The following is a 14,490-nucleotide window of genomic DNA, read 5'->3' as shown; positions in this document are numbered from 1 at the left end:
TGACTTCTTTGGCAAGAGTGCTTCTTTGGCACTCCAAGCAATACAAATAAATAGCCAAATTTGTAGTGGGGACTTAAGCATATATGGGAGGAAAAAAATAAAAAAAATCCATAAAAAATTAAAATGAAATAAAAACAGTAATAAATACGTAAGAGGAAACGAATCTATTCAACTGGAGCACTTACGCTGAAACACTTAACATTTTCAAGCCATAAAGCACCGCGCTCTCGCGAAATAAACGCTTTGGGATGTGCTTAAAGCCAGTCACTTTTAAGCGCAAACAACTCACACTTGAGGAAAAAAATTGTAGATAAATATGTATTAAATTCGAAATTTCAAGTAAAATTTATATGCCGTGAATATTTACTATTCTTCAGCCGTTCAGCTGGTATTAATACACACACACTCACTCAAGTGTAAGCTCAGCTGCTGCTTCACTCTGTGTCTGTGTGTTTGTGTGAAACAAAGCGTGCTAAGCACTCTCAAACAATAGCTACAATATTATGCAAATTTATTTGTTGGAATTTTTTTTTACTTTTATTCATTTCATATTTTATAAAATTTATATGTTTTCATTCTGCATTCAACGCTGAAAACCGGAAAGAAGCTATTAAGTCGACTTTATACAAAGTTAAATTGATTATTTCCAGTATTTAACGTAAAGATTTCAGTTTCATAAAATATTTATTATAATTCTTTGGCATTTATATTCATAAATTCTTGTAGTTTAACGATTTTACGCATGTTCCCATTTACATATTTAATTTCCATAATTTTATAGTTTCGATTTTGAATTTTGCCATAAAAAATGTGTCAACTCATTTGTAGCCAATGAAACGCTTGTTGTTGTTGTTGTCTAATTAGTGTAAATTGCGAAAAGCAGACAATATTGACGCTCATTAATTATATAAAAATCATTTTGTAAAATGCAAAACAGGTCAATGGCTTCATTTGAGTAATATTATTCTTAACGAAAAAATACCATCAAATCGTAGTTCTGTATTATGTTATCCTGTGGAACTAACTTGTATACAGTTGCGTGAAAAAAATATATATATTGAACACAAATATAGACTAATAAACCGGTAAACCCTAATATAATAAATATATTGCTGAAATGGAGTATAACTGTGTTATAACCCGGGTAGTATTCTTGTGAAATTTTGATACTGATTTCAAAGATTAATCTAAAAATTAATTAAAAGGATTCATTTAAAAACAAAGATTATTTAAAATGGAAATTTATTCGTATATCAAACATTTTTAAATTTGTTAAGCTTAAAAATGTTTCAACTTTAAACCCACAATATAATATTTTACTGTTCCCAATACAATCTCAATACTTAATCTGCACCCTCAAATCAAAAATAGATATTTCCAGCAAATTAAACGCGATGTTTTACGAGAAATCTATTCATATATTTTTCTATTCTACAAAGTTATAATTTTAAAAGCTTGAAAGCTATTACTTTACCTCATATAAAATGGAATTAATTCCTAAATACCTGAGCAGAGAATCTGACTTAGACCGATTCGCCTGTCCATTGTGACACCAGGATACTCCTGACGGATCTCTAAGACCCTTACGATAGACAAATCGGTTGAACTCTATTATAAAGATCTTAAGTCGGATAATGTCGATTCCAGTCACTTCACTGGGTTCGCCGAAGTTGCGCCTACCGAGATGCTTTAATCTTAGTCTGGCGAATGCTTGACATTGAAGGAGGAAGTGCTTGGATGATTCCTCTTCGCCTTTCTCCAAATTGCTTTGGTAACTAGCGTCTAACTTGATCCCTAGCCTTACCGCGTATGTGCCTATTGGCAAATGACAACTAAGCACACCAATGAATGTAGAGAGATAAGAGACATAAATGCTGAAAAAATAGAAATGATACAATGATTTCCTATAATCTATAGGATAAAATGTATGAAGTTCTTACACGAACTTTAATAACCACCAAAAATTGAGACTACGTCAGTTGCAGACGATTGATCTTTATCAATGGACCAGGGAGCGGTCAAATTCTACAACTTATCTGTTCACATGTTAATCCAACATTCGAAGGCTTGTTCGACGCGCTTTGCCAAACACATATTTTCGTCGAAAAGATTATCAATATAATTATAATTGTGACAATATAAATTTGTACGATTCTGTCTCCAACATGACTCAATAGAGCACCCCTTAAGTAATATCCTTTATAATAAAGAGGAGCCGAAATAAATCTCAGAACTAGTTGACTGTTTCGACAATTTGAAGAAGGGCATATCGTTACTTTAACAATGTTCCAGCCTCCATATTCGCCAGACATGACATGACTTTTTCCTATTTCCTAAAATAAAGAGAATCTTACAGGAGAGAATCGTCGTCTTCCAAGTATACGAGAAATCGCTGAAACAGCCAAAGGCTAAACCAAACATCGAGTTTGAGAAGTGTTTCGTCCCTTGAAAGAAGCGCGCCTATTTTATAGGCGACAACGGTTATGTAGACGAATGAGTAATTAATTTTTTCGAAAAACTAAAATTACCGTTATTTTTTGAACATGCCTCATACATATTTTGGCTATGAAGAACCAGCTGTTGTATTATAATGACAGAAGGCACACACTTCGAAGTCTTCGAGGGCTCCAATATTTTATTAAAACAAAATCTTTTAATTTTTATTATTTACATCTCGATCTTGCTGACCCGTATTGCTAGTTTTTCAATATTGGGAGATCCGGTTCGTTGGATATCAATTATACTTCAGTACATGGTTTCAATGCAATCTTATATCTGTCTTATAAAAATTAATCCATATATTTGAGAAGAACTAGGAACTTAACAAATTTTACGATACCTTTTTTTAACTACTGTATAACTAATCGGGAACTGAGGCATTCATTGATACTTTATTTTTAATTCACAAAAAGTTTGAGGAAATAGAAAATTCTTGGAACTAGTACTAATCAGCTTAGCATAAATTAGCTTGCCTCTTGCTATAAGATACAGCTTTAATATTATTTTTCTACGCTTCAGTGTTGCCACTAAATTTCATTTAAAAATTATTACTTACTTAATTTACATTTATAATAAAATTTCATTTGTTTGCGTCACAAAAAAAAATACGATAAGCATTTCTCTGCAAGATTATTGACATTTCGTAGCTATACTTATGTTGCTATGTTCTAACAAGTTTTTCTACTTAAAATTATTGGCACAAACTTTAGTTTAAATTGGAAAAAATAAATGCTTATATTATATGTAGAAGCTCTGAAAAATGTGGTTGGCTTGTTAGCGCTTGTTTTATGCAGCGTTTGACACGCGTTTAAATTAATTTCACAATTTATGAATATTTATGAACTGTTATACAACACTGTTGTCTGATATGTGCCGGGAAGATTGCAGGGATAGAATTGTGAAATACATAAAATTGGCAAAAACTATTTTTTATTTTTTATTGCAAAAAAAAATATATAAAATTAGTGCGAAATTAAAAAAAAAATAAAAAAATGAGAGCAACAACATTTGTAATATTATTGAACTTAGTTGCGTGTTAAATATTAGATACAATATTAAATTATCTCTATATATACATTTATATTATTATTTAAAAAAAAATTATTATTATTAAAAAAAAAAAAAATTTATAATTTATTTTGAGGAATGCAAATCTTCGCTAACAAAAAACGGAATGTCAACAAACAATAATCCGCAATTATAATTTGGTCATTATCACTAGCATGATAATAGCTATAATTATCTGCAAAAATGTGAACTCGCACCCATACATACATACCTAACTATTTTGATAAATGAGTATAAAAAATGTGTTTGCATGCAGTGTTTAGCAAGCATAATAACGGGTATATTAATCAATCCATCAATCACTGATTCAACGCCGGCGACCAGAAGAGCGCGAAGTTCCTCACTATCACATAATAAATTACTTCATAGGTGAACACAGCCAAACTTATTTTTCAAACTGCGCTCAAGCTAAATGTTTGTTTTCATTTGATTTCAGTTGATTCACATACTATTCTTTTTTTTATAAACAAAGAAACACACATTTATGTATACAATATCAAATTTAAGCATCAAGAAATTCTACAAATTAAAATTAGTTATCTCACGTTTCATGATTGAAGGGTCGAACATTACGGATTTTATTGTTATTGTGTTAATTATTTACAGCTTTGTTGTTATTGTGTTAATTATTCAGAATTTTATGGTTATTTTGTTAATTAGCTTATTCTTGATATAATCTTCAAGATCTTGCAAAGAACATCAAAAATGCAAATCAGTTAGAAAAGGAAAGTATTTTTGGTGTTTATAATCGAAAACATTGTAATATAAGTTGGTTGAGATAGGTTAGGCTAAGTTAGGCGACGGTAATACGAGGTGTGTTCAAAAAATAAAGGAAATTTTAACAATCCAAATTTTTTAAAATCCCAATAGTCAACGATTCCCCTAGCCTTGATATTCGCCAGACATGACTCTGTGTGACCTTTTCATATTTCCAAAAATAAATAGAACCTTAAAGGGCCGTCATTTTATCAACATACAGGAAATCGCTGAAAGAGCCAAAGGCTATCCCAAAACTCTAGTTTAAGAAGTGTTTCTACGATTTGAAGAAATGCTGACATAAGTGCATTGTAGCGAATGGGGACTATTTTGAAGGCAGATTCAATAAATATTTTCACCAAAAACATGAAAATTACCGTTATTTTTCGAACACACCTCGTAAACTCTGCAGATCCACATCACTGTATTGGAAAAACCCCTCGTATGGCATGATATTTGATGATCTTTGACAAACTTCATGGAACGTACGGAGTTCATACAATAAATATTGAAAAGGTTCAAGAAATATTTACAAACATTTTATATTACTAATATTTATACCCTGAACAGGGTATATTAAGTTTGTCACGAAGTTTGTAACACCCAGAAGGAAGCGTCGGAGGCCCTATAAAGTATATATATAAATGATCAGTATGTTGAACTCAGTCGATTTAGCCATGTCCGTCTGTCTGTCTGTCTGTATATATACGAACTAGTCCTTCAGTCTTTAAGATATCGTTTTGAAATTTTGCAGATGTTATTTCGGAGATGTTAAATCGGAACTGCCGATATCGGACCACTATATCATATAGCTGCCATACAAACTGAACGATCGGAATCAAGGGCTTGTATGGAAAACTTCCGCATTTTACTACATATCTTCACGAAAGTTGGTGTGAGTTATTGTTCATAGAAATAATTTAATCTCCGAAAAAATTGTTCAGATCGGTTCACTATAGCATATAGCTGTCATACAAACTGAACGATCGGAATCAAGGGGTTGTGTGGAAAATTTTCGCATTTGATGTGGTATCTTCACGAAATCTGACATGGATTACTGCTTAATATAATCTCTGAAGAAATTGTTCAGATCGGTTAACTATATAACCTTAATGTTTCTAGCAAAGAATCCGGCTAAAAAGAATTAGTAAAATGGTTTCTTTTTTTTACTTACTTTTTCTTACGTCTTTAGATTTGCTTAAACACATAGTTACTAAAAGAAATGCACCTGTGAAGGGTATATTAGCTTCGGTACAGCTGAAGTTAACGTTTTTTCTTGTTTATATTGATGATGATATCAGTTGCGCTGACTTGTTTGGTTTCTATACTCCTCAGTGACATTAGCTGTCTTCGATTAGTCATTTCTCTACTCGCTATATTTAAGTAACAAGTAAAGGCAAGAACAAAGTTAGCGATATAACAGCTTACTTTAATGCTACCAAGTTTTATTTAACACATTTCGGACCAGTTAGACCAAGTGTCAAAAATTCTATTAATAATATATATTTTTTTTTAACCTAAGGCTTGGACGCTTATCAAAATAAAATGTTATTTTACGTAAAAAGAAAAATTTCTCCAGCAAACAAATTAGCTCAACACACTCTGTTTGAACAATTGGTACAGTTTGTTCGATTCGCTACTATCTACGTGAATTTAAGGCAGCTTTTGTAAAATTCGTTTGTCAATCCAAACATAAAACTATTTAGAATGAACGAATCAGCAGTAAGATAAGTATTTGCCATAACTTTAAAAAATCCTTGACATTAATTGAATTTGCATAAAGACAACCAAATAAATAAATAAACCGTACCAACTTCGGCCGCGCTACTGTGTGACTACTTAGTAACCACATACAAAATATCATATTTTTTTGTATTGACACATATAAAAACAGATTATACGAACTGTGCTTCCGAGTAAACAAACTGTTAGAAACTAGCTTTATCGAGTGTTTAACCAACAACTTCAACACTTTTGTTTAATGATTTCAAATGATAAGTAAATTCAAGCACAAGAAACAAGAATTCGCCCACATTTTTGTTTACCTAACTACAGAAGTAAATAGTTACAAATTATTTACCATACATAAGTGCATACCCTTGAGCCTCATTTAACACACAATTAAGCTTTGTGGAAATAAAATATCTTTATATCGCGGCGAGCATCAGATCGAAATGAATTTGGTATTAAGAATTTGGAGGAGAATTGGAAAAAAGTACTAAGAAATATATATACATACATATATGCGGATGTGTTGTAAGCCACGCCTTTGGTATATTACACCCTTAGTGAAGGAGTTTTTACATACATACATATATGTATATATAGTATATTATTAAAAAGAAGTACCATAAAGAACTCTAGATGATCCTTAATCAAATTCAATTATGATATTAATGCATGTTTAAAAAACTAGGCAATAGATTCAAGAATTGAGAAAAGGCGATTCCGATAATACCATATTACAACCCAATTGTATGTATGTAACTGGCGTAGAAACCGTGATTCGATTATAGCCGAATCGATAATAGCGCGCCATTCTTCTCTTTTCCTCTCCGGATCCGGATCCGTTTCGATACTAAGATTATACTGCCTTTGGAACGGCGATTCATATGTAATCTTTGACTTTTTTTGGCATCGTGTGAGATAAAGTTCCATAATCCGTTCCATTAATCGTCCAACGGACATTGGGTTGATGGTGAAAACTTATATCTTCTAATTCCATCATGTTTTATGATACCTTTTACAATAAATTTTTTCTCCAAAACTTTCACTAACTGGACTCAAATATTGAAACCTGCAGCTCGAGAACGTTGCAGCAACAAAGATTTGGGGTTACCCTTTTCAATATAAACTAACTTAAGGTTCGCCCTGTATTTTAAAGAACTAGCGGTCACTGCCTGGCTTCAAGTTAATTACTGAAACGTGAGATAAAAATAGCTGTTCGTAGAGAAATATAATACACATTTATATACATACATATGTACATATATAGATCTGTATTTGAATATTGTTTATACTTACTTAGAGATTTATTTACTCTTCCAAACAGCTTGTTGTATATATAGTTGCATATCGTAGTCAAGAGTATTTTGAAAGCACTATAAAATACAGGAAGTAATTGCAAATGTATTCAATACAATAGTATTAAGTATTATTTTATTACTCGTATAAACAATACTTAGAGGTTCTTAAACCCGATCAATGCAGTTAAATCTTCAATTTGTAAGTGAACTGTAAATCAGCAAAGATAACAGTTTTTCTATAAAACTAAGCTAGAGAAGTTAGCTAACCCGGAAGTTTGACTGTGGAGTGTGATTATATCATATAAAGTTAGAGCTGACAATAGATTATAAGAATTATTTATTATAAGAACCCCCAGGATTAGAATTTCAAGTCAATTTTTTATATATGGGTTAGGTTAGGTTAGGGGTATATGGATACCAATTATAAAAAAATCTTGTTTTTGAAGAAAAAGGGAACCAAAAACGATTGTTCAAAGTATTCAATTGGTTGCTGTTTTTGGTATATATTATACTATATAATGGTTTCAACCGATTAAAAATTTTCAAAAAATCATTTTTTTCTTTTTTGCATTTTCGTTAAGTGTAATATCATAAAAGTATTCTGTGAAAATTTGAAAATTTAACAAAGAGCGCTCGGGCACTCTAAAAACACTAGTGTGAAGATTTAAATGCGTTTTTCTCAAAACTATGTTTTTTGAACTGGTGACAACTGTAACTCGAAAACCGCTCAATAGATGTTAATGAAATTTGCACAGCTTTTAGAATACATAATAATCCTGGGCCTTGAGCTTTTTTGATTTTTCAAAAATATCGATTTATTAAGACCGATTTTCAACTGTTGATTTTTTCCCGAAAACCTAGAGCTGCGGTTAGGCCCTGGATTATAAAACTAATTTTTCTTATTCGATTGATTTCAGATGATTATCCAAGGATGATGATGATTGTCACAGCAAAGATCTTTTTTTAAATGGGTCAACATGAACAGTAGTTTGGAAATTATAATTTTGTTTTTCAAATTTTCGTGAATTCAAGTCAAAACGTTTTTTAAAATAACATAATTTAATAGCAAAAAAAGTACTGAAAATTCCAATTTTTTCGTGTCTCTGACTACCCCTAACCCCTTAAAGTTAAACAGTCATCTCTAAATTTATGGGGCAATACCAGTGTAACCTATGAAAAATTAGGCGATTTTCGTGAATTGAAAGTACTTGATCTATTATTTCGAAGTTTTTTGCTAATAATAAGGTATATTTTCAGCTACATTTTAAATTTTGTTATGATGTCAGAAATGTCGTTTCGATAAAAACGCGTTTAAAGTTACGACTTTAGCTGCTTATACCTGCGGGCGGTCGCTCTTTGAAACGCTACCGTTCAAACCCTGTTCAAGATACGATCTTACCGCTTTTACAGGATATTTTTGAAAGTATAAACTAAACAGTATTCCTTTAAATTCTATAAATTTTTACTAACTCCGAAGCCGAAACACCAGTCTTAAACTTAGTAACAGTCTCCGTTATAATCCATAATTCCTTTGTTTTCTGCATTTTATTAATCATTTTTTTATATTCTAAGGCTGTGTTAGTTTGTTATGCATGCAATAGAATCCAATTACTACTATTGCTCAAACCAAATCCAAGGATAAAGGCTAAATTGCCGTGTGTAAATACTTTTGACTACTGCGAGTCTTCAGTTCATTTACGTATTTCTCCGCCATAGTTCTAGCAATTCTAGCCAAACTGAATTCATTCGCTCAGGAATAGATCAAGGTTGTCAACAACATATCATTTTGTTACCCGGCGACAACAACAAGCGAAAGCTTTTTCTGTGAAACTTGTATAAAAACGTCCGATGTGTTAATAATTTTGACTACCTCTGTATACACTTCACTAAGTGGCAAAAATTTTATTGAAGGACCATCTGCTGTAAAAGCATGAATTTATATTTAATAAATTCTTCTCTTCGTGGAAAATCAAAAAAATAATTTTGCAATGGTTTTTGACCCCAGAAGAAATGGTTGACGGATTTAAAAACAATATTTTGCATCGGACTGAAATATTAAGTTTTTAAACCAAAGAATAATAAATGGAGTAGAATTACTATAAAAAAGAAACCTAACATAGTCAATGTGACTATTAACAATCGTCAGACTAATTTTTTTTAGTTTTGAAAAGGGTGTGGACCAATAATACTTTTGGTTTTGGTAAACATACAAACTTAAACCTCTTCTGGTTGAGAAGAGTCTTCGTGAGTCTCTTTATGATCTCGAATATCCAAATAAAGGACCTGTACCTGATATAATAAATTTGTTTAGTTGGACAGCCAGAACCATCCCTCTAGGAAATTCGATAACTCTAAACAAACACCGAAGAGTTCACTGATTAAAATTAAGTAGTTGAAATTAAAGAAGCTTATGCACACGATCATTTATCGTGCGTGCCGTTATCTACATGAACGAAGTCTGCATTACAAGTTTACATGGCCAGCGAACACAAATTTCGACAAATATTTCTTGTTTATTTAGCTACTTTTATGGTGGCTACCCTTGACTACTGTTCTTCTAAATTTATGTATATGATGTACATATGTATGTACATATATGTATATACATAACAATAAGTATATTTATTGTTGTTGATAAATTACTTTTGTTTAGCATTTAGGTCTATAAGTATATATTTTATTGGACAAAAGACCTTTTTATGGGTAATTATCTGAACATATTTTATTTTTATACTCTCGCAACAAATGTTGCTAAAGAGAGTATTATAGTTTTGTTCACATAACGGTTGTTTGTAACACCCAAAACTAAAGGAGTTAGATATAGGGTTATATATACCAAAGTGATCAGGGTGAAGAGTGGAGTTCAAATCCGAATGTCTGTCTGTCCGTCCGTCCGTCCGTCTGTCCGTCTGTGCAAGCTGTAACTTGAGTAAAAATTTCGAAAATGAGTAAAATCGGACCACTGCCACGCCCACAAAATGGCGAAAACCGAAAACACATAAAGTGCCATAACTAAGCCATAAATAAAGCTATGGAAATAAAATTTGGTATGAAGGATCGTACTATGAAGGGGCATATTTGATTTTTTTGGGAAAGAGGGCGTGGTCCCGCCCCCTACTAAGATTTTGTATATATCTCGCAAACCAATAGAGCTATATAAACCAAACTTTCTGCAGTCGTTGTTTTTAGCCACTTCCTAATACAGTCCAAAAATGAAAGAAATCGGATCATAACCACGCCCACCTCCCACACAAAAGTTAGTTTGAAAATTACTAAAAGTGGGTTAACTCATTAACGAAAAACGTCAGAAACACTAAATTTCACATAAGGAATGGCAGATGAAGGCTGCACTCAGATTTTTTTACAAAATGGAAAATGGGCGTGGTGTCGCCCACTTATGGGTCAAAAACCATATCTCAGGAACTACTCGACCGATTTAAATGAAACTTGGTTTGTAATAGTTTCCTTACATCCCAATTAAATGTTGTGAAAATAGGCTAAATCGCTTCACAACCACGCCTACTTCCTATATACCAGAACTTTGAAGACAATCTGAATCGTTTACTTCACAATATATAAAGTAAGTACTAGTGAAGATATCGGCGCAGAACTTTGCACAAATGCTATGTTAATAGTGTGGCAGCCCCATTCTAAAAATCGCCGAAATCGGACCATAGGTTTTTAACGCCCCTTATATCGAACACGAGGACCTCGGTGCTTCTAACCTAATATTATGGTTTCCAACTTTCAATGGACTTTATACAATATATATGACGAATATGTGGGTCAAATTGTGTATTATATAATATAAATAAAGTTAAATAAATAAATTGCGAGAGTATAAAATGTTCGGTCACACTTAGCCCTTCCTTACTTGTTTTTATATTTTTTTGGTCTTTATTTCCGTTGTTTTTAATTTATTCGACCATTTTCGACAAGTCGATATTACAATCGAAATTAAGAGGTGTGTAATGATATTTAAGTATGCATAGTTAAAAATGAAAATATTTCAATCTATATACTATCTATATACATACATAAGTACATATATATGTATGCACTTATATATATTTACATATATAGTCGTAAAGATTGCAGCTTTGTCGCCCATAAAAACTTATTAAATGTAGTCCTGCCAGGTCGTTGTCACCTTTTAGACTTTTTTAGCACCCATTTATAATTTCATAATTAAAATTGCCATAAATATACAAATAAGCACATAAAATGGTTGAAATATGGAACTTTAATATTTTTTTGTATTTTTTGAATATTGACAGATGCACCGGTTATATTAACATTGCCGCATATGTTGGGCGCCTCCAATGAATATACGAAAATGATACGAGGACTACGGCCGGACGCGAAGAAACATCAGACATTCGTGGATGTACAGCATGTAAGTAACGGGAACTGAAGAGAGATATTAAAAAATAGTATTAAAAAAATAATTAAGGGAAAGAAAAAAATAATTAAATTAAATAAAATTAAATTAAATTAATTTAAATTAAACTAAATTAAATTAAATTAAATTAAATTACATTACATAAAGTTAAATTAAATTAAATTAAAATCAATTAAATTACATTAAATTAAGTTAAATTAAATTAAATTACAATCAATTAAATTAAATTAAGTTAAATTAAATTAAATTAAAATCAATTAAATTAAATTAATTTAAATTAAATTAAATTAAATTAAGTTAAATTAAATTAAATTAAGTTAAATTAAAATAAATTAAATTAAAATAAATTAAATTAAATTCAATTCAATTCAATTAAAATCAATTAAATTAAATTAAATAAATTAAATTAAATTAAATTAAGTTAAATTAAATTAAATTAAATTACACTAAATTAAGTTAAATTAAATTAAATTAAATTAAGTTAAATTAAAATAAATTATATTTAAAAAGTATTACAAAATTAAATTAAGTTCGAAAAAAATAAACCGAAATAATTTTTACTATATTTCTCACCTGTAGCTCACTGGTACCCCGTTACAGGGCGGCAAGCGCGTTCAGTTCAACATGTTCTTGAAGAGCATAAATCGCATTTCAATAACGGAAAATTTAACAACTGTACTAATGCCCGCCATTTGGGTTGAGGAGGTAAGTCACGCAGCTATCATTTTCTACTTTAACACCAGTTTTCACTTTTCTCTCTCTTCCTCACTCTCTCTCTTCAAGGGTATTCAACTCAACAGCGAAATGGTTGCGTTTTTCAAAAAGAAACTTATCAACTCACTCAAAACACTCAATATCATACATTGGGCGTCAATTTGCGGTGGTGTAGGCGTGGCCGCTATATGTCTCATATATTATGTAATACAACGTCGAAAGCCGGAAGCGGAAGTGGCACCGCTAAAATAAGTATTTCTAGCGAACTGTTGCAGTGTATTAAACGATACGATATTTTTACTAACAAAATTATGTTTGTTGTTGTACACTTACATACACACATATAATATTTAATTTAATTTTATATAACTTTTAAATTATAATTCTATTTGTATGCGTTTATATGTATGTTATTTGTTATCTTCGTTAAGTACATACATATGTACATATTGTATTTTATGTATTTGTATATTTTTGTAAATATTTCAAGCATTATTATAAATGTGATTGTAACATATTGTGATCTAGTATGTTATAAATTAAATAAATAATTGTAAAATCGACGATATGAAGTTTGATTTATTATACAGTTTTTATATAGTAATTGATGACAAAATTATTAGATTGTGCAATGATAATCTAATTGGTAGGATTAGTCGTTAGACGTCGATTTAATTAACAGATAATGATGGATTAATAGACTAATTCCTGCCAAAGAGAACCCAACGGCTCATAGAGAAATTTTAGTGGAATAAACATTTTTTCCCCAATTTACACCGCCTTTGAACCTTTTAAATACAGTTGAACTTCCATATAACTCGAACTTCTATAACTCAAAATTCTCCATAACTCACACTCTTGGATTGGCAATAGAAGTCAAATGAGCCAATACAAATTCTAGAAATTTTGTATGATTTTGACCTTTATTCGCCAAAAAAATTGACTGAACGAGGGAAATTATTTTTTAATTATCTGAGAAGTATTGCTTTCATATATTTAGCAGAATATCATATATAATGGGTTTTTATATGAATAATTAAAAATTAAAAATGAATGATTAAAAATTTGAAATAAAAAAAGTACATATCAATATTGATGAAAATGTTAGTTTCCCAATGTTTTAGGCATAACTGTACACGTGAGTATGCCTCATACAACAAAATAAACTATCGATTAAATATCGATATATTTGGAGATTATTGTAGAAAAGCTGTCAATGTAGTTATTGTAGAAAATCCTACAGCTCTGGTCAACATGTTGGTTGAAATAGATTAAACAGCTGCATTCTCACGTGTAGCGCACACGCATACGTATGAACTGTAGTAGTATTTATGTACATATATTAATTTTTTTTTTTTTTTTTTTAATAACTAAGTAAAAAAATAGATATGAACGAATACTATAGGTTATAAATATTAAATGACAAAACATTATTACATTAATATGGACTCTAAAGATTTTTATAACAAATAAAATAGAAAATGTTGCTTTATTTAAAGTCGTTATTATAATTTAAAAAAATGTAATTAACTATAATTAATAAATATAATTATGTTTGAAAAACGTTGGCAAATAAACATCAATGAAATGCACACGACATCACAACACCGTTTTGAGGTTATTTATTTGGAGGAATTATGTAGGCAATCACGATAGAAAAACAACAAGAGTGTGGCAACACAATTTTGACATTTTGCCTCCAATACTTCGCTCATTGAATCTATTACAAAATAAAATTTCGCCGTTTGCAAAGTGAGTGCGGGCTGCGACGGAGTCGAGCGTAAACAAATTTTATCGAAATTCTCGCGGAAATCTCGATCAAATTTTAACAAAATTACGCGAAACGTGTTAAATAGTGTTTAAATATTAATTAAAAAGTCAATGCAATTGTTTGCTGACCATTGGTAAGCTGAAATTTCCATTTGAAATCTATGCTGTCCCACACGGTGTGTTTTTTGATGAAATACGAGAAAAGAAGTGTCACAGAGTGAAATTTCCCCCCCTTTGCCCGTCTTCGTTTCACCT

At 30.8% G+C, this 14,490-nt stretch overlaps 1 protein-coding gene across 5 annotated transcripts in view; it reads left to right on the top strand.

The window, feature by feature from the left end:
- Positions 1–12,949, top strand: part of Snmp2 (sensory neuron membrane protein 2) — a 52,306-nt gene extending 39,357 nt beyond the window's left edge. For 3 of the 5 annotated variants that reach the window (XM_029046123.2, XM_054228752.1, XM_054228754.1), the window contains 3 exons: positions 11,627–11,745; positions 12,331–12,456; positions 12,535–12,949. In XM_029046123.2, the coding sequence (XP_028901956.1) occupies positions 11,627–11,745; positions 12,331–12,456; positions 12,535–12,717 (428 nt within the window). In that variant the 3' untranslated portion in view covers positions 12,718–12,949. The remainder of the gene's footprint in view (positions 1–11,626; positions 11,746–12,330; positions 12,457–12,534) is intronic. The other 2 variants (XM_054228755.1, XM_054228753.1) reach the window with 2 other exon arrangements.
- The last annotated feature ends 1,541 nt before the right edge of the window (positions 12,950–14,490 follow it).

Source organism: Zeugodacus cucurbitae, chromosome 4, assembly GCF_028554725.1.
Source record: "Zeugodacus cucurbitae isolate PBARC_wt_2022May chromosome 4, idZeuCucr1.2, whole genome shotgun sequence".
Taxonomy (NCBI): Eukaryota; Metazoa; Arthropoda; class Insecta; order Diptera; family Tephritidae; genus Zeugodacus; species Zeugodacus cucurbitae.
Note: the sequence above shows the minus strand (reverse complement) of the source record. Positions and strands in the feature narration are given on the sequence as shown.